Source organism: Meleagris gallopavo, chromosome 11 (genome assembly GCF_000146605.3).
Source record: "Meleagris gallopavo isolate NT-WF06-2002-E0010 breed Aviagen turkey brand Nicholas breeding stock chromosome 11, Turkey_5.1, whole genome shotgun sequence".
In the NCBI taxonomy this organism is placed as follows: domain Eukaryota; kingdom Metazoa; phylum Chordata; class Aves; order Galliformes; family Phasianidae; genus Meleagris; species Meleagris gallopavo.
The window spans coordinates 17,811,502-17,837,387 of record NC_015021.2 but is presented as its reverse complement, the minus strand read 5'-3'; the positions used below and the strand labels follow the sequence as shown (position 1 = coordinate 17,837,387).

Genomic DNA, 25,886 nt, shown 5'->3' with positions numbered 1-25,886 from the left:
TCCTTTGGTATTGAAGTCTAGTGTGTTGCGATATAAACCCCTAATGCCCGTAATGCAGTGTCTGTAGTTCTTTCTGACCACAAACTGAAGTGTTTGTTTTATAATGCTTTCTGGTTTAAAGTGTGATGTGATCTGTGCTTTTCACTGAAACTGAAGGAAATGTAGCTGGTTTAGGGACAAAATGAATACTATGGAGAAGCAGTATGAGCATTTATTGCGTTTTCTTTGTTTGGAAGTGTGGTCTGAATGGATTAATTTCCAAATACGGAATGATGTATTTTGCCTTTATCTATCCCTCCCTGTTGAAGACATAGCTAGTGTTTACAATCATTTATATCATATTCAGAATAATATTATAAATATTATAGAGTATAAACGTAGAGTATATTAGAGTATGAAGTGCTCGGTCAAAACCGAAGCATTACTTTTAACAATGGATTTAAACCTTTCCATAATGATGCAAGTCTGAAGGTGAGGTATGCAGTGCCTGCAAGGTCTTCAGCTGTGCAGGAGATTTGCCTATGATTTGAAAACTGAGGATACAGATATTTTGCAAAATATTCCAACACAAAGTTCATATGCTTGGAGAATAGTTTTTTGGGGTATTGGCCTAATTTATATTCCTCCAGACTCAATGAGAAGGGTACCAAACCTGTACATGAAAAGTGTTGTTAAGCCACGGATTTTGAAATGTTGAAAGAAATTTAATGAAACTCTATAAATTATATTCTTTTATATAGCCGTCAATATGGAATGTAAGCACAAGCCCCTCTTTCGTACTTGAGAGCAGTAGCATCCAGTGGCATGGAATGAATATGGTCTCAGAAGGCAACTTTACTGATACTGACAGTTAAACATTGCTTCCTTCATGGCTGGTTTTTGAGTGGTAGGTTACAAACTCATAGTTTATGAGATCTTAGAATATCACAGTCCATATCGATCCTCTTTGAAAAGCAGATCAGAGCATATGGACAATGATCTGTGGCTTTCCTTGGACCGTTACATAATTCTTAAGAGGGAAAGGAGGCTCGGGATCTAACTCAATTGTTATTTTTAATTTATGAGCAAGAGTTCTAAATGATGTTAACAGAAACACTGGCAACTGTCTTTCTTGTAGTGTTCCTAGGTGAAGAAGTAGATGCTTCTCAATTGCTTGCAGTGGCATCACGCCTGAGAGACACTGCAGAATTGTTCCAATCAGATGAGATGCGCCCAGCTAATGACCCTAGGGAGAGAGCTCCCATCAGAGTCAGGATGCTCAACGATGTGCTGCAAAGCCTGGAGAAAAGCTTCCTGGTTCAGCAAGCTCCTCCAGGACTTTACAGGTAGGATGTTTTACATGTTCCTTGTTTGACCTAAAATGCTAATCTTACCCTGCTTGTTTTTCAGAACTGTCATTCCCTTCTAAAAGAAATTGCAATGAGTATCCAAGATTCAGGTTTTTTTATCTCATATTTTCTGCAGAAAACATAAATTCATTACGTTGCAAGAGGTCATTAGAATGCAACACAGTAGCATTTCAGTCATGACATCGCTGCTAACAAGATGTACTTGTGATGGCAACTCAGGCAGCGTGACAGATACTTGCATTAGTTGGTACAGTAAGCTTTTAAAAATGGAAAATATTTTGAAGTCTTATAGTGCTTTACAATCTCCACTTATATTTTATTTAAAACTTGTGTAGTTCATTGAAGATTCAGAATTATACAAGATCCTGTGCAGCATTATTTAACATATTTAATTACATAGCCCTTGTCTGATTTTCAACCAATTGGAGACAACACGCCAGAGTGAGTGATAGAGCCTTAGTCACCATTCATAGCATCCCATCTCTTGTTAGATTTTTTTCTCTAACATGTATTCAGCTGCACTAGTCGAGATCATCTTAAAATATCATCATCATTCTATCTTATGCTTGTTACTTTTTAAGAAGGTCTGCAGATCTGTATCACTGACCCACAGATTCCTTGGCCCCATGTATATGTTTTGCATAGCCTAGGCTATAGAACAAAGGCACATAGGGTAGATTTAAAGGATCTGCAGCAATGACTCATACATTCTTTCTATTGGGGGTATCACCTGGCAGAACTGTCCCTAAAACCATACCCAGGTTTGACTTTAGAGTGAAATGATTGGCATACCCAAAAAAGAGCTCTGTAATCAACTAGCATACATATACATACAGGGGACAGACCAGAGGAACCATTACACGGAAGGAATTGAGGGATCTGTGTTATGTGAGAATACAAATGTACTTACAGACAGAGCTAACTGAGGTAATAAAACAATACTTTGTTGCATCTGATGGGAAAAATTGTCAAATACCTTGTTTAAATTGGTGTAAGTGACTGTTTCAAGTGGGCACAAGCTAGACAGATGTTAGAAGCAGACTTTGGGGGAAAAGCAAAAAGATACGGCATCAGGAGGAAGAGATTCTACCAAGCATTAAGAATGGCATAAAACAAATGCAGTCGTCTTTTAACAATACCAAAATGGAAAGACAAGGTAGTTATGGTGAACTCTGCAATGTCAGTGAATAAGATCCTCAGAGCTATAATAAAGAAAATATAATAATGATGTGTGGGGAGGAACTAGTTTACTTAATTTCTGCCATGACTGCATTCGTAATATGAAGAAATACAGTGAAATGTTACTGAACAAAGAATAATATTCCAGGTTTAGCACTGGTGTCTTTCTTGTTTGAACTGGTTTGATGTAGCAGAGAAACTATACAAATTCTGAATATAACATCCATGTTGCAACACAGCAATAGATCACTGAATCTGTCCCTGTGTATGAATTTATCCTGATTTTTAAAAAAAGAAAAAAGTATACCAAAACTTAGGATTCCAATGAGAGGAATTTCTGAGGTCTTATAATGTTTAAATTCTTGCAGTGCTTGCAGTATTAATGCTTGTTATTCAGCAAGACGTAATTGCTAGATATACAGGTATAAAGTAAATTAAGTTTTTCACCTTCCTGCTCACAGCAGCCCTTAGCACAGAGTGCAGTACTTACACTGGCAAAGTAGATGTGGTGGAGGTGAAAGTTTCCTCTCCTGATTTCATTAAATGTGATACAAGATTTAATAGCAGATGATAAGGTTACTTCAGAGTCTGTGGGCAAGCATTGCCTGTGGCTTTATTCTGAACTATTTGACTTAACCTTATATGTAGTACATTAAGTAATATATACCTTATGTACCATCATTTTGATACTTTAAAAATAAATTTAAAAAAGCATTATTTGTACTGTTAAAAAGGTATATGATCATAGTGTAGGCTTAAATTTAATGCAAACAGAATCAGGGGCAGTGGTAGACTTCTGAATTCCTTTCCTGATCTCCAAAATCATTGGTATACTTTCTTTTGAGAAAAAAATAATAATAATAATAATTATCTAACAGTATGTCTGTATTTGGCTTATTTTTCCCTGTTTAGAGTGAAAGTCTATCTACTAATTGATGCAGTCATACAAAAGTGTTTTGTATTATGAAGCTATTATTGAATAGTATCACACATACACTAGGAATATTTGGGGAAAAAATGTACTTTTTTGCTTTTATAGCTTCATACTTTACTTTTTGTAATTTGGTAAAGAAAACAAAATAAAAAATCAGTCTCATAGCCAGGACCTCATATGCCATGTTTCATGCCAGTGGGAAAATGGATGGGCAAGTTATAAAGCCCTGAAATAGGGGTTTATAATGGAGATGCTGGCAGCCCTTTAACTATAGCAGCACAAGCACTGCAGCAATAAATACTATGCTTCATCTGTAAACAGAAATTTAGGATGCAGTTTGCAGCCTTGACCTTCAGGCTCCAACTGTGTTTAGATCATTAAGATTCCATAAATACTGTAATTTATAGCGTTCTGAAGGAAGAATGTGTGTGCACAGTAAAGTACGTATTCTTCATGAAAAAATGATTGCTTCCTGTATACCCATTTGGACTCATATTCTCAACCTCAATCAAAGTACTTGACAAATTTGCTGAAGTTTAGGCATCATTTTTAGGCTTGTGTTTGTCCTAATTCACAACTCTCTGGATCTATGCTGTTTGGCTGTTCTAGAAGTTGAACAAAAAAAAGTGGATTTTTGCTTTATAACAGTAGATGTGTTGAAACCTACTTGTGCCTGTCAACTAGAGGGAGCTAATACATCTTTCTCATATCTTCTTTGTATTTTGTTCTCTCACTGCCATAGCTGTGGTCGCTTCTTGCTGTATATATGTACCATGTATACTGTGTTTGTATAGAATTCCTCATTCCCATCACTGTCATACAGTAATATTTGATGCATTATTCATCTATAACGAGCAGTAATATTATTATGGTTACTAGCATAATTCAAATCATGGATAATTATATTAGGATGCTCTGACTAAATTTAAGTAACGAGGACTGACATCACCAGGTCGTTTGGTATAATGCAAGTGTAAATGATTTTCCTTTTCTAGCTGAACTTCATGAAAATTTGACTGTACTGTACTCTTCCCATGGTATTCTGTTTCCATTCAAGAGGGAAGTATGCAACTGCAGCTTTCATCAAAATATTTTAGTCTTATCAACAAATTTTGGCAGAATTAGAAATAATTTTTAAAAATGTGTTGAGGAAGGGTACTTCAGTCATAAATAAGTACAGATTGAAGCAAAGACCTGGGGCAATTTCGTGGGAATGAAAGCAGCTTAGCTTGTCTGATATTGTCATTAGGGAGATGTTTTCTCTTTGTCTCTTTCATGAACATCTTTGTCTGTTGTGCGTCACCAAATCAACTCTTACATTCTGAAAGTCTTGTGCCATGTTTTTGCATCTCTCTATGAACACCAAAAGCACTGATACTAGCAATACCACAGTAACAGAATAGCACGGATGCTTTTAGCAACGCACAGAAAGGTAATCTGCATTGTAGGTAATTTCATGCCACTCCAGTATTTATTGTGCAGTAAAGCAAAACAAACTACTGCAGTTTTTCTGTTTCTTACTCTATGAATTTTACATTCCTATGCTTCACTTCCAGTCTTCTAGAAACTCATACCATAGTTACTTTTTTATTCACTTGTTTTAGTTTTGCCATTGATTATCTGCAGCGTGGTCCTCTTTTCCTTTCATTTCCTCCTGCTCATTTGCATTTTCTGACCACTTGTTTGGTTCCTTTCTCTCAAACAGACATTTGACAAAATGTACTTTTTGTACTTAAAAATTCTTACTTCTTTTTTTACCTTCTTCCTTGAAACTCTGCAGTATTTGTGCAGTCAAATCAGTTTTTCTGTTTAAGTTAGAGATGATGAGTTCATATATTAAGCATAGAAAAAGTTAAACTTAGCTTCACAAAGAGTTGCTGCTTTTAACTGACGGCAACTAGTGACTGTGGGGTGCAGCATGGATAGAGAAGGAAATAAAGTATTTTATTCATAACTTTGGGAAGGATCCTGACCTGTCCCTTCCCAGCCCCTGTGATTTAATGGTGATGGAGCTGTGGTAATTGGTTCACTGGGTCAAATAGAATCTCTAATTTCTTCCACTGGGATACCAACTCCTTAACTTTCATCTGTGTGTGGAGCAATGCATTTATCCTAGCATAGATCAGTACTGGTTACTTATTTGATAGTGCTCTTAAAAATTCCTGCTGAGGTTATGATTTTTCTCATGACTGATAGTCATGCTGAATTATGCCCTTTCTTAATGCTGAGAAGGCAGAATAAAGTCAGTACAATGCATACTCAAAACACCTGATCTGAGTGGCAATTTAAATGGTTTCTCCATAAGAATCAAGTGTGTGCACAATGACCACAATCAACGACTATATTTATTGTCTTGTATGTTTTACTATTTTATGACCATTTGCTGCATAAAGTAATACTGAATTAGACATCTTCAGAGATGTAATTATGATTGACTTAAAAGCTCATGTAAACAGAGAACAAGAAAATATTTTCATTGTACCTGCAAAAGTGGAAAACCACTATGAATAGAGATTATATCATGGCTGAAAACCAGCTTTCTCATTTCCCTGAAATGAATGGCAGACTTGTGTGTATATACCATTATTTATAGCTTCTTGTGAATTTTCTTCCATTTTTTCAACTAGATCAATTTTCACACTTCTAGAACTGCAGTTTGCATTGGACCCATTATATTTCTGAAACAGTTTGTATTATATGTGACATAATAGAGTGTTGGTGGCCGTGAAAACAAAACTTCATCCAAGACATAGTATTTGTCATGCTACCCTCAAAAGTGCATAAACTTCACCTTGTAATAAATCTGTGTCTTTTTGTTATAATTACATTTACTTGGATGCACGACCTTATTAGATTTTTAGCCCAATTCGCACTGTTTTTTCTGCTGCCTGCAGAAATCCTCTCACAGAAGGCTTTTCAGGGAGATCCGTGCAGATGTATCATACCAATTGCAAGCAAGTTGTCTCATTACAATACAGTTTCCATTTAGTTTCCACTGTTACCAAATAGACCAAGAATATTTGATTAGAGCAAAATAGGCCATGAATTCATGAAGTTGTATAACAAATATTAGATTTAGATTTTATTACGTTCAATGGCAACTCAATATTTAAACATTATTTTATTCTTAGGAATGATTCTTAGGCATCAGTAACATTTCTTAGTTCCAAGAAATATATGGTTCTACAGTTTGGTCATGACAGATAAGAACCACAAGGGTACGTGTGAAATATTAGTCTGGAATGTTTCTTAAATGTAGTATAAAAATAAGCAGAATTCATTGGGGAAGTAGTTAATATGTAATAGTCCCTCCCAAAGGGTATTAACTAGGCCACAGCACTTAGAAATTCAGTGGTGAGATCTTTAATGGGAAAATTATCTTAATGGTGATTTTGAAACTGTAAATATTGTGTATATATGCTGTGGAATGTAATAGATATATAACTTTGGTCATTACTTTAAAGGACACTTTATGGTATCGTTAATTATTTATCTAATAATAACTCTTACCATAAAGACCTTTCTGATTTTGACAATAGTCTCACAGGCTTTATGGTATGGCTGCTTAAGATGATAAAGCTAGTCAGGATGAGAATGAGAGCTGGAAATTGAGGTCAGATCAGTTTAACGCCACAAGCATTGGACACTACTTCTTGCAGCTTTGTTTATAAATGCTATTCCTCCATAGGAATCGGATGTTTTACACAGCTTCTGTATAAATATCTACGAAGCCTTCAGATCATCAGCTGCAAGCTATTTGGAAATAATTTTATTAATTCACTTCCCTCAAGTTCTTAGAAATAGTAGCACATCTGCTTTGAATTTGAATATTACAGATTAAGACATCCTTAAAAGAAAAATAGTTTCTTCCAAATTATTCAGCGTATGTTTCCTTCATTTAAAAATCAAGGGTAGCTTAAATCAAGGAACAACATGCTTATATTTGTTACCAACAGCTGCATTATTTGAAATTTAGTGAAGTGCATCTCCAACCAGTTCTTGCCAGTAAATAACTCCTTAAACTACAGTTTAATGCATACCTCACTGTGAGGTATAAATATGCAGGTCCTTGTTCTAAGAAATTACAGAAAAAATATTGAACGATTTTTTACGTGTATGTGGAGTTGCATATAAAGGATGCATACTTTATGGCAGAAAAATCTAATAGTGTTTGTGTGGCTTTTTCAGATATTTCTAGACTGACTCAATTTCTGTAAAACCCTAGAGAAAATCATGCCTGATTAATTAAAGGAATACTCTTTAGCTGTGATAAATAATGGCTTGCAACTTCTGAAGTACAGTTGCATCCTAATGCTTCTTTATCTTTCCATTTCCATTCTGTGAAATTGTTCTGAACTGCTGAATTTGTAGAAATGATTCTTCTACTGACAGATCTTATTTACTCCAACATAAGTAATAAATAACTTAGGGAAACTGAGCAGATTTTCAAGAGTGGGAAAACTGAGTGAAAGATAAAGTTGATGCTCAGCCCTTGGAATAAGGCTTATTAGTCCACTGAAGGTTCTGACAAGGATCTGAGTCTTGCAGGTTGCAACAAGATGAAATTTAAGCTAGATTGCATTAAGCTTTAGCAATCATTCAGTAAGAGATGATGTTTTATAACAATACATCCATTACCTTTAAAAAAGTGTTGTAATCAAGGATAACTGTAGGAAAATAAAAAATAACCAGCTATCATTACAGTTTGCCTTCTTTTTTTTTTCCTTTGTTTATTTGGCAAGCAATCAATCCAAAGTCTCGAGATGCTGCAAAGAGCTGCCAAAATCAGGATTTTGTTTTTCAACACAGCCTGTAATAATCTGACCTCTCAGAAACGGATTCAGAATTTGAATAATTATCTCCTTACAGTCCCGCATCCCATCAGGATTTTATTAAATGTATACTGACCAGATCCCCTTTGCCATAATTGCCTCGATTAGTGGTGTCCATCCAGTCTCTTAACGCAAGATAAATTTCTATCTGGCAGGGATAGAGTGTTTCTGGTTTGCTGTTGTTACATGACGATGCCTTTGAAATGCCTTTCCTTTGATTAGTGTCCAGTCTGATGCCCAGATTACCTATGGTTTATTGGCTGCTGATACTATGAAAATACATATCCTTCTGGCAGATACTCGACTTTGAGAGTATATGATTTCAATATATCTTTCTGTAAGATATACCTATAAAAAAATGTAAGCCTTATAAATGAGAGCACTAAAAGAAGGTAATTAAAGGCCCTTAAGAAAGGATAGGCTGTGTAGCAAACAAAAATTATTGACAAATTACAAATAATGAATCCTTAAATATGACATGCTGAGTTTTTAGAGACTGAGGACAGTGAAGGAATACACTGACATTTACTGCTGTGTTTCCTTAAAAGGTTGACTGTCACATCCCCATCTACTCTGGTCATGTGCATGCTGTTGAGTACTAATAATTTAATAATTTCTTTCCAAAATGTCAAACTTTAACTCTTTGATCTATATTTACACATAGAAGCATCTTTGTGTAAATATACCTGAATAACTCAACATATATGTTGTACATCACCTACATGCAAACCTTTATTGTAAGCTGAACAATCCTTTTTCACATCGAGATTAATGTTGTAAGCTGGTTTAGTCTTTACTGGCCAATTGTTCTAATATAATTTCCAAATTACTTTGAGTTGTGTTAAAGTCATTATATTATTTAGTGTTATCATTCAAGAATTTTTCAAATTCATTTTACTTTAGTAAGGGTGACATTACATTCCTATTTGTGACAACAAATACCAGCACTATTTCAATCAATAATGTATGTTCCTAGGCCTGCAAAGGTCTCATAAAAGTTAGTAGATAAGGTTCATTGAGAATCAATTTTATAAGCTTCTTTGCTTTAGTTTACTGTGGCTGATTCATTTGTATGGAGATATTTTACCTCTTTAAATGACCTGAAGTTATTAATAAGGTTTCCTACTTCAGTGTTATACTTTCCAGGTCACTGTGATGTGTCGTTGAAACAAGCCCATTAAGATGAGTGATGTGTGTTGTAATTTTATTAGTGTCATCAGTAAGATACTGCACTTTTCTGTTTTCTTATTTTGCGTGGGTCAGGCTGACTGAGAATTACATGTATAGGATCAAAAGAGTTGAAGATGAAGGTAGATACGTAAGCAAATAGGCTAAAGGCTGGAATCATTGTTTTAAAGATGTAGGCTACAAAACTAATTTGTATTAAAGAGTATTTAAGTAATTGCATGGTATAAATGAAAGTGTCTTGGGATCGTTATGCATGTTGTGGTCACACAACACCTTCTGCCGAAGTAGTAGCTGAGTTTTAGTTTTTATGTAATTTTTTTAATGAAAACACTTTTCTGGCTTCTACAGGCCAGACTACCTGTGGTTTTTTTTTTTTATCCCATTTGATGAAATCTGCACAGAGATAAAAAATAGAATTATAGAAGTTGATTCTCACGTACATGTGTAAAGGCAGAAATCATTTAATACAACAATAAGGGCGATTTAGTTGTCAAGAAAAGATAAATAATTGGAAAATATGAGATCCTTTTGATAGTCTCTTGTAGAAAATCTGAAGAAAACAGGTATTGTATAATGTTACTTATTATTATAAAGTATTTACATACATAAAAAATAGATTATATCATGCTATGCAATCTGCTATACTTAGGTCATATTACTGTTGCAACAGTTAAGATATTCTTTTAAACTATGATAACAGACTGTTTGTCTCATTCATTCATCTAATTACTCCGTTTTTCTCATTGGATGCTGATTTGCACTGTAATCAGGTGAGATGGGTTGTGAATGTTTGTCTTTTGCAGTGGACCACCTGCTATTGGAATCCCAGCAGTAGAATTAAACTGTTTCAACATCCTTTAATTTCAACATAAATCATCTTTTTTTTTTTAACTTATGTGCCTTGTTTGCCGCACATTTGAAGATATGAAAGTAAAAGACCAGTTTCTATTCACCTCAAATATTTTCTTTGCAGTTCCCAAAGTTCCAGCCTTCAAATCATCCTCTTTAGAGTCTGATTCCTAGAAGTCTTGTAAGTGTTGTTCTGCTAGTGGTTTGTTGGCCTATGATGTTTTTATTAGTTGACATTACAGCCTACCAAGGAATAGAGAGATATAGATCAAGATGCCAGTGTTCTAAGTATTGGGAGCAGAGTCCTACCTAAAACCCGCCCAGCTACCAGGCACCAGCTAGGACTCGCTGAAACCTCCTGAGAGTAGAAAGTAATGTAAATAAAGATTGTCTCTACCATTGCCATTGCTGTTCAAGGGCATTGAGGGGCTGTGAACAGGCTTCTGTCTGTCTGTGAACTGTGGATATGACAGAGGAGAGTTCTTCAAAAGCCTGACTTTGCATGCACTGATCTCAGCAGGAGTCCCTGAATTGATTTCAGAGGGAGCAAAATCAATCCCCACTTTGAAAACTATAGTATTTTCCACAGCACAGCCTATCCTTAAAAACCAACCAAGAATATTTATAGTTCTCAGCATAAACAGTTTTCATTTACTGTATCACAGAGAAGCTTTAAGGACAATCCGTAATATAACTTTCAGTCTTTGAAAAACATTGCCTTTCACTCAAAGCACCTTTTCAGTCTGAAAAACATGGCAGAAGATTGTAGCTGTTCTGTGGTGTCATCACCATTCTTCCTTGTAGACTGGCAATTAAATGACTTATAGTAATAAGATGCAGTTTTGTGGTCATCTGTCTTGTAGGTGGTTAGCAGTTTTATTACTAATTTGGAGTTACCATTGGACCTGTCCTGTCATGCAATTAGGTTACTAATGGATTATCTAAATTGTCCTGATTTATTTCTGGTTTCATTCAGAGAAACAACTTCTCTGCTGCCCTGAACCCCTGCCTTGTGGTTAAGGATAAGGTGATGAGGCACCGGAGTACTTGTAGCTTTCCTGTTACAAATTTCACTCACTTCTGTTTACAATCAAAAGAGCCCCTGCGTGGAGATTTATGATATTTACATGTTCCTTTAATTAGGATAATGATCACACCTGCTTTTAGATAATATTTATAGCCTGTTTCAAAGTGTCTCACTGAAATCAATGACTAGCTTTGTATAATGAGCCTTCAGCACATCATACAGGTAATCTTCCAAGGATTTGGGCAACACCTTTCCATGTATTTTCAAATGAACCATTAGAGAAGTCTTGCAGATGATATTATAGGGAAAAAAAAAAAAAAAAACAGATTTTGTCTCGTGGGATTTACCTGTGTATCCCACTTATTTCTTTCCTCAAGTATGTGACGGATTGTTCTTGTTCTGATGCCACAAAGGATGATCTAATGGTGCTGGCTGGAGACAACGAGAGTTTTACCATTTTTTTCAGTACAGCTGCAATTTCACCTCTGAAATATGAAATAAATAACAGGAGCAGATAGGAAAAAAAGTTCAATGCCTACAGTCAAAAGTAATGACTAAACTTATTTTTAGAGAAGACTAAGTGGAGTCCAGCTGAGACATGAAATTCTTTGTGAGGGTTGTGATGGGCATAAGCTCAAGATATTGATGAAATTTTCAAAGGCCAAAGAGGAATTTGAGATTTCTTTCACAGACTTTGTGAATGTTTCATCATATTTACACATAGATCAATGGACTGATGCAGTTTACAAAGCCTAATAAATATGCAATTGTCTTTCAGTCTGCCATGGGTCAGCTTTAGTACGTAGCATGTACCATCTGTAACATGTGACTGATACTTGCAGGGATTCTTGATGATTTCTGACAATTGTTTTGAGCAAAAAGTTTACATTCTCCATTGTTCTCTTTTAGAAATATTCTTTACAGGCTAGATGAAAGGACAAGCCAGTTCTCAGTACTGCTAGAGGCACTGGAGCACTGCAAACTACATCAGTCAAATGAGACCATTCAAGCAGCCTTGTCAGAGGTGCTGAACAGCATCAGTTCAGCTCAGGTTTACTTCAAAGCAGGACTTGATGTTTTTGAGACTACCTTAGCTGGAAAGAAATGAGAGAATTCTCTGCATTCCAAGACATTTGTTTACAACTCACTAAACAAAAGTTCGACTTGGACCAGAATTTCTCTGAGGATAAAACCTTTCTCAACTTTTCTTTCAGTTGGCGCTTAAATGTAATGCGATGTGTGTTTTTATAAACAGAAGACAGTCTTTTGCACTGTTTACAGTATATCTCAACTGTCTGTTTCTGAATGTATAAAACAAGGGGAGGGAATAACAGTGATTTTTGGAAGGACGTCTGCTGTATTTTTATATGTAAAGTATATTTTTATGACTAAAGAGCTCAATCTTGCAAAGTACCACGCATATTCTGTGATACACTGAAGACCTGGTTCTGAGGCACCCCAGAAGAATGCCCAGGTGAGCTTTCCTATTCTGTCAGAGGAATGACTTAAGTATACTGTTGTGTTTCTTAACTTCTCCAGCAAACTCAACAACTTCTTTACTCCTCTCAGAGTAAGTAATTGAAGGATGTGGCATTTCCTGGGGTATGCAGCATGGAAGTTAATCTGGAAATGCTCCACACTTGCTTATCAGTGTAATCCAACATCTTTGCTCCTGTGGAACAATAAATACCTCAATTCTGAGAACACAGATAAACTTTGATTATCCCATCTCTGAATGAAACAGAATTGTTTACTAATTCTCAGAGAGAGAATTTATGTGATGATTCCAAATAATTTGAAAAGCTTGCATTAGTAGTTAAATGTATGCAGAAATATTTTGAATCTTTATATTCAATAAAAGAGCTGCTTAGTCCAAGGTCTACAGGCCTTGTAAGCTTTTATGTTGCTCATCAAGGTCTCCCTAAATTTTCAGGGAACAGTAAATGAAAATAAATGAACTTCTGGGAACATTTTAGATCTTCCACCACTTGGCCATTCTTGCTATTCCATGCTGAATCAGTACTGCCCAGCATATATAGGACCTGGATTGTTGTCAGAAAGAAAAAAAAAAAAATCATTCTCTGCCACAGAACCAGGAATTCACCTCTGAAGTCAAGCAGATGCTGTAATCTGTTCAATCTTTTAGCTTGAACTAATCTGAATGAAAGGATGAGGGGGTTCGGTGTCCTAAACCTCTAAGGGGATGACATTCCCTTAAGAATTGCAAGTCTTAATAATATAAACGCTTCAGGTTGTTAAACCCTATTGGGTTTAGAATTTTACAATTTCAAATGATTCTGGGAAGAGCTTAAAAATTTTAATTTTATATAGATTCTTAGAATTAAAGTATAATTTATTTGTTGGAAACATTAAATGTATTGTTACCCAATTTCCCATGGAAACATTAGAAGAACATTTCAAGTATCTATGTGAATGTAAAGAAACGCCTTCAGGAAAATTTCAAAGTGCACAATTTGATGAAAGTATGAAAGCTTATGAAAATAACGCGTTTATAATGTATGTTCACATAGTGAAAAATGAGAGTTGTTTACAGATCTGTGTTTCTGTTTTCCCAAAGATGTTGGCAAATGGGCCTCTGTTAGCAGCATCCTAGGGTAAGGTACATACACTTGTGTTGTTTCTACATTTCTTTGCAAGTTACTGAAACGTTGTTAAAAGCATACCTGTTCTGAGCAGAGGTGGGGCTATGCAGTTGTACAGCCACAACTGAAATGAGAATATTTTCAGCAACAGTCAGTATACTTGAACTTAGGTATTATCTCCTCATTTTACTTGGCATCTGATAAGCAAGAGTTTATGATTATTCTTTTGCTAATGCGTTTACTGCAAAGAGCGTTTGACCTCTGAAGAGTAACGTTTATTATGATGTTCCAAGGCTTGTCTATCCTTTTGTTTAGAAATTTTAATTACAGCAATATTTGAATGGTTGGAGTAGCTACATCTGACTTGCATGTTTATTTTGTGGTAGTGTTTGGGGATGTATTACATGCACCAAAATTGAACTATGTTTTCTAATAGAGGCAACTCTTCTAACAGTGTGCTTAGTAACATTTTCTTTACAGTGGTGACTCGTTGTGGAGTCATCTGTGGTCTTAAATGATATAGAGTCAGGTGCCAATAAGAAACCAAAAATGGAGATTATCACTTCCTTTAACTCTGCCAGGTGAATTTAATAACTGCTTCCTGTCTAGCCCAACAAGACTTCCTCTAGTGTATCCTGAAGCATACTCATGCAAAATCAGTGAAATCTGTTGGGAAGAGTATCTCTCATGTATGATTTCTCAACCATGTAATTCTTCACTAAAACATTTATTTTGTTTTCTCACTAATGTTCTTCTATAACAACTTTAGAAATAGCAGACTTCAATGTGCTCCACCACATGAGGCACTGCTACTATAAATACCTGTCCATTCTAGAGACAATCACATGTTCTTGTTATAGAGATGAATCAGATGAACTACTCAAGGACTAAAATGCATTGATGTCAATGCAATCTCACACTGCTAGATCTTGAGGCTTTTATTTCAAATGTTCAGATTACATGCGAGTGCTCAGTGATAATATTTGCATCAATATAATTTTGAAAAAGGCATTTTTGAGCCATATCCTCCCACTGATTTTTAAATCCTACTTTTTTACTTCAAAGCATTTATTGCAAGCTAAGATCCTAAGTATCTGGATTATTTCTAACAGAATTTTCCTGCTGTGGAATATCAGTTAAGAGAAGATTTTAGTGAATCATAGTAGCTTACCCAGACTGGATTCACTCCTGTATTGTTTTGAAATGAATTGAATGCCTTTAAAGGCTACAGAATGTTTGCAAATTGCCTGAATGATAGTGAAAATCTGTTACTTTTCCAAAAGCATCAACTGCTGGAGACAGTATAACAAATGAATTGATTGCTAGGTAATCTAAAGTCATACTCTCAGAGACCAGAAAATCCTTGCAACTTGCAACGTTTGTATGTTAAGATAGTTGATAATAAAAGTCTAATAAGATTTTATTAGTGCATATTTTAGCGAGTACATAAAGAAACTAAAGTATAATCAACTCAGATGAATAATAAGTACATGGGAGCTGAATTTTGAGTACTAACCTTAGAAAAGGCAGTGAATTGCTTTTATCATCCAGGAAAAACAAGGCTATTTTGATATACGCTGTCTGTGCAAATATGCAAACACACAAATATGCAAATGCATTGTATCTTGAAAACATTGTAGAAATACTGATTTACTTGCAGTGATATGATGCATCTGCATAAACACCAATGTAAATAATAACTATGTGCAAAAATTAGCTTGCACTGCTTCACTTACCTTTTAGAAAGTATTTCAGTCGGGAAGTATAAAAGGGTGCTCTTAGCTGACCTCAGTTCCTGAAGCAGTAGATAGGGAAAGGCTCAATCTCCCAGATATCACAGAAGGGATCTCTGATGGTCATCTAGTCTACATCTAGTCTCTTGCTCATGCAGTGTCACCTAGAGCTGCTTTCTCAGGAAGGGATTATGTCTAGTGCTCTTGGGAATATCTCCAAGTATGGAGATTCTATCACTTTTCTGGACAGTGGGTTCCAGTGCATGGTCACCCTCATAATAAGAAAATGTTTTTTTCTTCCATAGTTATGGTTTCTCCAAATCTCTCCCAGTATTTCTTAGTTGTTAAATTATTAATAAGTTAATTAAACATACATTCAAAGAATAACCGTCATTTCAGTCAACTCTTGGCAAAGGAAAGTATATGAAGAAACTATATAAGGAAGGTATATAAGGAAATTTGTACTTCAAGACAAGGATTATTTTGAAGTTGTAGAGACTAGTTTTTTTATTCTCTGACATCTTCACAGTGCCTGGTTCCCAGTCACAGGGTTTCTGTACACATTAAGAGACTCGCTGAGAACCAAAGATGCATTAGAAAATGCAGGAAGAAAATGCAGAGAGCAAATGGGCAGCTGTACTCTATGAATGTGTCTATGTTAACCAAACTTCAGGAGCTCAGTGCAATTCTGTATTTTGTGTTATGTAGAACGACAGGCAAAGTAATTGCATGGGTCATTCTAGCTTTAAAAGCTATTAAATGCAACAAATGCAGTTAAATCTGGGTCTGCATTTTCAAGGGAGCAGTTAAAATGTTTCTCAAAAGCCTTATGTGGTAAGCTGTTATCTGTGTTACCCAGAAAGGGATACCTGTGACAAATGTTATGAACTCTATCTCAGGAAACGAGTATAGAGTGGAAGGTGTTCATTCCCTTTGGCTCTCCAGCATTTTATTGATATTCTGCCATTTTGAGAAAGGTGACCGATAGGAAACAAATCTCATATTAAGATGTGGGAGACCCAGATTTTGAGTGCAGTTAGCCTTATAAAGCATTGCAAATGCTCAGAACATAGGAAAGTGTCTTCTGATGGAGCTCTGAGTCCATAAAACTTGGGATAGAGATTCTAGTATGGCAAGTAGAGATTTCAGAAATAGAGAAAAAATAACTAGTAACTGTCTATTAAAGGTTGTTTTTATGGTAAATATGACTTGCCTATTAATACAGATATAGGATTGTATGTCAATCATTTCAGTTTTCCTATTATGTCAGATCCCTGATTTTTTTGCTGACTTTCCTGTATCAGTGAGGTATTTGTCCCTCTGTCCTTTGTCTCACCACATCTAGACCTGATTCTGTGTTGGAATCAGTTCAGCTTCTGTGCCCATTGTGCATGTGTTCAGTGGAAAGTTACAAAGAGTGGTAGAAGATTTGCTCACCTGGTTTAGTAAGTTTTGATTCTAATTCCTAATACAGCTTACTGTACTGAAAGTGCTGGAAAGCCAAAAGTCCTGGTAAAACCCAAATGGATAAATATAAGGAGATATCATCTGTTAAATTCAAAGTAGTGTCTATTGAGTATGCACAAACTGCAATTTTTCAGTTGTAACTCTTTGAATGGAAGTAGGCAAAAAAAAATATCTTAGCTTCTGGATCATTTCTGCAGGAAATTTCCTCAGAAGTACCAATGTAGGCAGAAAGTAATCTTGAAAGTTTTGATATAAATTTTTTAAAGTTGAATGAATATTAAAAAATGGTAGAGAATCTTAACCAGAGGTGGTACTAGCTCCTGGCAAAATAAAACAGGGTAGTCTGACAGCATGTGATTATTTTCTGGCCATGTGCACACCACTTTCCTTAAATAATGGCTACATACAAAAGGTGTATGTTTAAATATATGAGAAAGAAAAGATGGTTAGAGCAGAAGCAAAACTTGGCTCCTTTATTTCAGTATTTTAAATGATTATGGATGGCAAAGACTCAAGCCATATGCACAAAAATGTACTTGAATTTGGACACTTTACCCAAGGAAGTGCCTAAAAATAATGAAGACTCATGGAGAAAGCAGATCAGTAACAAATTATTTACAAGTGTCTGAACTGGACTGTATATTTTCTAAAACAATGGTGCCATCAGACCCAACATTGTTTTTTCTTAATTTTAATCCCATTATCCCTTATCATGTCTACACACTCATCATAAGTGGAGAATATGTACACTTGTAGATTGAGATTTACTGGAAGTTTGTTTCCATTCAGTCATACTGGCATAGTCTGTTTCTTTCAGCAGGACTGACTTTAACATGACCACTTACTAGGGTTCGGTTCTTCATGAGTAAGGTCAGCAAGATTTGGCTACTATCTGTGGAATTTCCCCAAAGTTGTAATACCAGAATGTTGTTTTTAGTCTATTCTGATTGAATCTCTCAGTGTTGATTACTATATTAAGGAGAATCTGGGGAGTCTCTTGGTGGATTAAAATAAACCCTCAGGGCAGTATATAAATGTGTACATGCAAGTGATGTATTATAATTTAGCATTAACTGAATAGTTATTATAAATGTCAGTGTGGATTAATGTACACGTTCTCATATGAGCTTCACAGATTGGAATTAATACAAGGGCTTACAGTGAGAAATTTAATCAGAGTGTGGGTGTGGAACAACTTTTGCTATGAAAATGCAGTATATAGTTAGTTGTCAGCCTAATCTGTTTTGTTAAAAAAGATTATTTGGTTTTGTTTAAGCTACTTATCTCTGATTTATTTTCCAAGACGCCTTTGAAAATGAAGTCTTGCTCTTTATTTTTCTTCTAAATGCCTGCTGTCTCTAGTGTTTATGGAAAGCTTCCATGTCTTAAGACAATGCAAGGTCTTCCTGTCTGATCACTCATGGATTATTTGATACAATTACAAGTGGTATTTTAAAGCATAGATCTTGAAAGAAAGTCATTTACTGAGCTGTGAATTTATGTGATACAACATGCTTGGGTGGCTGCTATTGCCACGTGGCGGTGGAAGTAGGCAATATTAGGCTCTCAGGCACTAAAGAGAACAAATACGGTTGTATGATAATACTGCATTGACCTGCTAATTTTCCCTCATTTGAAATTGTTCTAGTTGGAGCACACTGGTGCTGCGGCACTGTAACACTCAGTTCTCTTAGCACCAGCTACAAACTCTTAATACAGGTGTTGTTCGAGTTATCAGTGTGCTCCCACAGTTTGTAATGGGACCCTTGTATCCCCAATCAGCTTTTATATGTAGTACAGTCCTGGTACTGATCTGAATGATTCTGAAGTAGGATGGATAAGTCTGGCCAAGGTCAGGATGCTGTTCCCCACTGTCCTTAAAAAGTTCAATAAGGTACTCTGCAAGTACTTCCAGGATTTTTGGAGTTTTCAGTCTGTGTACAGAAGATTCTGAAGAAATGTAGTGGAACACTGTTGTTTTTTTCATGTAATCTTATTTCCTGTTCTCAATAGCTTGTAATCAATGAATGCACTAGAGAAGTAAGGAGGTACTTAATATTTTATACTTAAAGCAGATAAGATGAATACAAATTCTCTTTGCTTTCCATTTGCAGTTTATGCAAGCCAATGTGCAGCATACCCTTATCACATATATTATGGTTTGGTATTCTGAAATAAATGGAAAATAAATATAATTCCATATCCAGCAGATATATAATGAATATATAATGAATTCAAGCAACACTTCATGTGGGAGTGTTTTAACTATTTGCATGCAGTGAGATATATGTTAGTGAAGATATTTTAAACAGATAGTCTGGAGGGTTTAGTACAGGTCTACCAAGTAATATTCTTCTGCCTAAGGCCAGATATTAGCATTGCATTCATACCTAGTTGTGTTTGCTCATTGCTGTACTTTTGAGGATTAATGCTCAAATGCTCTTATCAGTGATCGTGTTAGTCTCAGTATGAACTGTTATTTTTATGTCGCATAACACCTTACAGATTTTAACTAATCAGATGGAATATGGAAGCATTTCTGCCTTTTGTATTCAAGGGAGCTGCTGTCAACTTGTGTTATCTTTGACACAGCATGTGGGATGCCTGAATGATGACTTCATTCTATCTACATCCAAATTTTCATGTAGTAAAATCACAGTACCACAACTGATAGCTAGTCAATTCAGAATATTAAGTAACTAGTTTTTTTGAACACACAGTAATATAATCTTGATGCAGCGATTTCTGGGAACCAATAAATATCATACTATGCGGAAATGTGCAATGAAAGGTGATTTGTATAATGCATTATAAAATGTCAAGTCTGAATAAAACAGTCTATTTGCAACACTAAGGTACTTAGTATGAACTGTACATTTATAACATAGCATAATGAAAAGGTAACGTTAACTATTAATGTAAGTAGATTGTATGTACTTTGATTAAGAAGTACATTTTACTTGTGCTATGAATATGATTTTTTTGCAGTTTGTGACAGTGTTTGTACAGAAGGCGCTGTGGGCTGGAATTCAATGATAGACATTTTTTGAAAGTGGTTGTGAATTAGACTTTTTTTTTTCCATAGTTGCATTTTTGTTAGAAATTGAACTGGAATATGAAGATTTGTATAGTGTACATTGCACTGAATGATTTGGAATTATAATCATTTGCTTTTTTGTTGTTTTTGCTTTTTTTTTTTAATTCGTTCTGTCAGTGAGCTGTAACATATGCCTCTCAAGCTGCTGATTTGGTAACATGGATCCCAGGGCATTAAAGTATAATAGAAACTTGGAAGAAGGAGAAGCATAAGGAAGAAAAATATAGCTAGACAGAACCTCAGAAACTGGGATCTGACAGGTAAACTTGGAATTACCCACTTTTTAGATGTTGGTAGATAGCTAGCCCTGATATTCTGATAATTGGTCTTTCAAGTGTAAAGAAATTGGCCCTGTATGTTTCTGAGAATCACAATTTTCAAAAATAGATACTTTGGATCAAACTCCCAAACATTCAGCATGAGAAATACAAAAAACAAACACATGGGAAGAAAGAAAAAAACAGCTTTGAATGCTATTTGAAGAAAGAGACCAATTAGTTCTGAAAATCTTGATGAAATGTCAAGATTATATGAAATTCAGATGATCAGTTTTTTCCTGTAGATCAGAGGTCCTGAAATCATAAAGTAGATATCTCATGAAAATAAGAATTCCGTGCTTTGCTAAGAGTACATAGGTTGCTTTGAAAGTAATGCCTCCTGTTTGTTTCCAAGGAAAACAGCAACCAATACAGAGAGAGCACAATAACTATTTCTTGGAGCAAATTCTCAGCTACAAAATGTTGTTTTTCAGCATAGTCACCACCATTTTTACCAGCAGTAAACAAGAGCCTGCATGCTGCACTTATAAAAATCTGCTACAGTGGAGGTGACCTGCTGTCATCACTGCTGAAATGCACTACTCACCTCCCAGTATTTCATCTCCATAAATGTTCAGCAAGTGTCAGTGAATGGCAATGGGTGCCATTTTTCCCACATGGAGTAATTCAGTGTCACACCTTTGCTTCATACACACTTTCATGTCGGACACCGTTTTCAGTCTGCCCCTCTGCTGCCATCTGTCTCACAGCAACAAAATGGAATAGAATATTGTTGGGAATATTCAACCTTTCCTGCCATACCACCAACTCTAGACATCATGAGTCAACAAAATAAAATAGGAGGCATGACTTTCAGAGCAGCCCTTCCATATAGGAGAACTTTGTCTTTTCTTTACTCATGAAGCACTTGAGAGGTATAATGTAATAGTGTCATTGTAAATGAATGTGTATTTTCATATTTTATTTCAATTTTGTATAGTTGTTTTGTTGTTTTTTTTTTTAATTGCTGGTTTGTTCACCAGATTAAAAATAAAATTGATACCTTTCAGATGTTTTTAATAATGGCGAGAATGTAAATCTGGTTTGGTACATTAGCTCTGTACATACTGTGGCTCTGACTACAATATCTCATGGAATGTCAAAGACTAATCTGTGAAACAATCACAATATGTTTTCTTTAAGCCATGTAAATGTGCCATGAAAATAAAAGTCAGCTGTTCATCAACTTGTGTAAGAATCTGATTTTCCATTCCTACTGATAGATCTGAGCAAGTCAGCATCACCTAAAACATAATTAAAGTCAAATATTCTTTGCTGTAGTATCAAAATCTTCTGTGGCCTTGCCCAGAAGATTTAAACCTTATTTTCTTTCATCACGTATCTATTGGAACAATAAAAATTTTTACAGGTATTTATACACATGTTATTTAGATATATTGTATAAATACTTTTAATGTGTTACAATAATTCCAAGTAGCCAAGCTTTGTACAGAATGCATTTGCCTGAAAGAATGGAAATATAAAAACGTCTTCTCCACTTTTTCCTTTAACCTTCAGCTAGCTATATAGCATTTTTTGCACTTGTATTCCTTCTCAACTAGTAGCATAGGGATCCACATTAGAATGGAGTTCACGTGTAATTATGAAGGCATTTGCATTTTATACGAAGCACTAGGTATGGTAACCACACAAATGAAGTAATGAGTAATTTGACACTGTCACAGTTTAATGTTTATGTGCTATCTTATGAGTAGGATGGAAGCAGAAACAATGAATCCAGCACAATCTGACCAGAATGGGATGAAAGTCCTCAGAGCGACAAAAATAGGCACTGGGAAAGGCAGCTGCTGCTATGGAGATTTCACTGTAACAGAAAGCAAAAAGTGGAGGTCTGATTCTTGCTCGAAGAACTGATCCTGTTTAACCAGCCCTGAAGCTGTTCTGAATGTGCTGTAGACCAGTGAGAATGGATCGCCCCGCACTGATCAGTTTGTAGTGGGAATGGCAAGGTATGAGACCAGAGGATAGACTAAAACTAGTTACAGTAGCAAATCTTTTTGAAAGAGAAAGCAGGCTTGTGAAAGCTAACCTTCTATGTTTCATGGGTAGGAAATGGCACGGAGAGAAGAATCAAGTTTGAGATACTTAGTAACAGCAGCTTCCTCCCAGAAACACCCCCTTTCTCCCTAACAGGCAAGGAGGAGAGTGAGTGGTCCAAGGGCTAGATAAGGTAAGCTAGGTCTAAATAAGTGAGTTTAAAAAGCATTAAGTGTTTTGCTGTGTCACCAAAGCAGATAGTTCTCTCAGCAAAGCTATCCTGAAGAGTCCACTGACCTTGTTTCAGCCTCTTCCTGCTTATAGTCCTCTCTGAGCTGAAGAAGCTCTGGGCTGCATCTCAAATACTGTGAACCAGGACCAGTCCTATGAGACTGCCAGCATATATCAAATGAAGATCTCATCCACTTGTCTGAGTCTGAGCTACAAATGGGAGAAGCACTCTCTGACATTGTTTGACAGTCTCATTTTGAAAAAAATCTAATAAGGTTTTCTAGTCAATGTCTTGAATTTGTCTTCAGTGTATTTCAGCTGAGGTCAGTGATATGCCAGAGATGAATTATCCCATTGGGTAAGGGTTGCTTTTACTGCACAGAAGAGAGCACATATTAGAACTAACACCATGCCAATATTTACCTCCCCTTAATGTCAGTGTCATTGGTTTATAGCGGCTAATGTACTTACAGATTCGACTTCTCCTTTGAATAAAATGTTACCTGCCACCCCATAAGCATAAGCTGCTTTCATACTGTATAATGCACACCAGAATGCCAGGTAGTGGCATTTTGCATCCCTTAGCCTTAACTTGAGAAGGTGATGATAAGAACTCTGTCATTGCTCTTCTACAGGAAGAAGGAAAAGTATGATTTCTATGAAAACTATAGTTAGAGATGTACTTTAACAGCTGAAAATATAGAAAGAAAAAATATAAAGTTTAAGACAGTATGCGTTCACATAGCTGTTGATCATGCAGTTTAGAATGAAAATTGTAGAGTGATTATGTAAAGTGAAGCAAAGGGATAATTTTACATCAATATTGAAGACAAAATGCCTGAAATAATGCCTTTGAATTGATGGAATGAACTTGTGGAGGCTGTTACAGAAGAAAGAATAAAAACCTTAAGGTTAAACGCGGTGATTTAAGATCAAGTAGCACTGATATGTGTAAGTTGTAGAGCAAGAGAAGACCTACTGCCTTATGACTACTCAGACTCTGAAATATCTAATACCTATCAGAAAGAACTGTTGAATTCCAAACTAGAATGCAGCATCCAGAAAAGCCAGGAGAAAAGGGTTTGTTATCTGCACCTTCCACCAAAAGGTTGACATTTCTAGGTTTATTTTTGTGTTTTCCTTCTGAATGATAACAAAGATCCATAAAGAGATCCATAAAGATGGATTTGTCTAGCCTGGGTGACAGGCAGGTGTTTGTCAGTGTGGGACTGCACATGAAAGATTGTCAAATTAGCTGAGTAAGTTTCCACATATGTCATGTGTCACTGCATTTCCTAAAGTGAAAGATCACTATGTTATCCAAAATGATGATGCAGAACTGTAGTGGGGGACCTTGATATGCAGATGTTACTTCTGAAGTGAGCAAGAAAAATGAGCTGATACCCCCAAATGTGAAGTTCACATTACAAATGTTAGCAGAATGACCCCATAATGAACACCAACTGAGTTCACTTTTAGGACTCTGCCATTCATAAAGCGCTTGTCATGCTCTCCTAGCCTAACATAATCAGGGCCCTATGAGTAAGTAATAGCCTTGTATTCATAATAAGGCAATTTATTATCCTGTATGTAAAGTGACAACTTCATTATCATTCACTATTATGAATAGCAGGGAAAGCAGCAGTTCAAATAAAAGGCAGCTTTTTAACTAATTCTTTTTAAAGCATGAAAATTCAATGCATAAATTTTTGGCATGTAACATTTTTATTAATATATGAAGAATTTATCTTGATGTTCTATTGCATACTTTACTGATATTTTATCATTACATTTTGAGAGAAGTATTTACATTGTCAGCTTGCAGCATCATGGTTTCTTTTTTTTTCCCCAGCTACCTTTGTGTCTCCCACTGAGTACTTTTAGACAGGTGGAATTCTGCTTCAGTTACTTCTGTAGCTATCCAAGGAATTTACTCTGGTTGGTGCAAATGTGTTAACTGAATTCAAATGCTCAGTAGTGACAGAACAGTGCAAAAATACTTGCCAGAGGGTTGGCCCCATTACTTCTATGAGGCTTACAAATTCCATATGTAATAAACAACCGTCCATTCAGCTCCTGCTGGCTCTACTGCCTTTTTTTTTTTTCTTTTTTCTTTTTTTAATATTGGGAACTATCTCAGAATGATTCTACAACTTTTCTGTTATCTATAAATATTTCTGAGAACAAATCCTTTCCAGAATACAGTAATTTGCTTCAAATTACATATTGATGCCTACCATTCTTTAATTCCTGAATGAATAAAAATTAATGTGTCCATGATAAGTAGCTCATTGAGTGGACATTAGAACATTCTATAACTAAGTGTGATCTAGTTGGTGATAGAATATGTTAGGATTAGTATCAAGTGTAGCTGGGAAGGTGTGTTATGTCAGTGGGGACAAACAGCGTGAAGTTGAAAGAGTTGATACACCTCTTGATCTCTTCAGAATGTTGTAGGCTTTGTATATTCTAATAACTTTTCAGCACCAGTTTGCTTTCTGAAGATCATTCAGTGCTATGACCAGGCCTCACCCTGCACACCTTGGAGATTTCTAATGCAGTCTGCCTGAGGAACTATTTTACAGGTATGCTATGAATGTAATAAAATCTTCTGTAAGATGGAGCAGTGCTCTATTACTGCTGTTATGTGATACTTTCTGAAAAACTTCAGCCAGAAAATGTTTGCATTCTAACATTGTTAGCAGTCAATAATGGATAATCTATACGATGAATGCTAAGATTGACAGCTATACTAAACCAGCAAATAAGTTTATTCGGAAAAAATAATGATTTGTATGAGCACATCCAAGTCTCTACTCTGATCTGCGTCATGACACCCTGCAGATGTGAAAGGATTTTGCAAAGAATCAGGAAGACAGGCAAACCTGGAACCTCCTGCGTTCCAGCAGAGAACCGTACCTGCTGGACTGTCCTTCCTAAGCCTTTGTCAGAGACAGATTTTTGCCAAGATAAATGTCTCCTGTCAGAGAACAGTTACATACCCCCTTCCTCTTTTTCTTTTTTCTTTTTTTTTTTCTCCAAGAGGATGTACAAAGACTTAAGAATTCTCTCCCTGACCAAT

The 25,886-nt window shown here is 35.7% G+C and overlaps 1 protein-coding gene and 1 long non-coding RNA gene across 2 annotated transcripts in view; both read left to right on the top strand.

The window, feature by feature from the left end:
• Nucleotides 1-21,761, top strand: part of NAALADL2 (N-acetylated alpha-linked acidic dipeptidase like 2) — a 291,771-nt gene extending 270,010 nt beyond the window's left edge. The window contains exons 13-14 of the mRNA XM_010716883.3: nucleotides 1,118-1,325; nucleotides 12,268-21,761. Coding sequence (XP_010715185.1) covers nucleotides 1,118-1,325; nucleotides 12,268-12,466 — 407 coding nt within the window. The 3' untranslated portion in view covers nucleotides 12,467-21,761. The remainder of the gene's footprint in view (nucleotides 1-1,117; nucleotides 1,326-12,267) is intronic.
• A 317-nt stretch (nucleotides 21,762-22,078) lies between these two features.
• Nucleotides 22,079-24,858, top strand: LOC109369517. The gene is made up of 3 exons (XR_002118664.1): nucleotides 22,079-22,545; nucleotides 22,646-22,766; nucleotides 24,657-24,858. It is a non-coding gene; the product is annotated as an uncharacterized LOC109369517 (long non-coding RNA).
• Nucleotides 24,859-25,886: the final 1,028 nt, after the last annotated feature.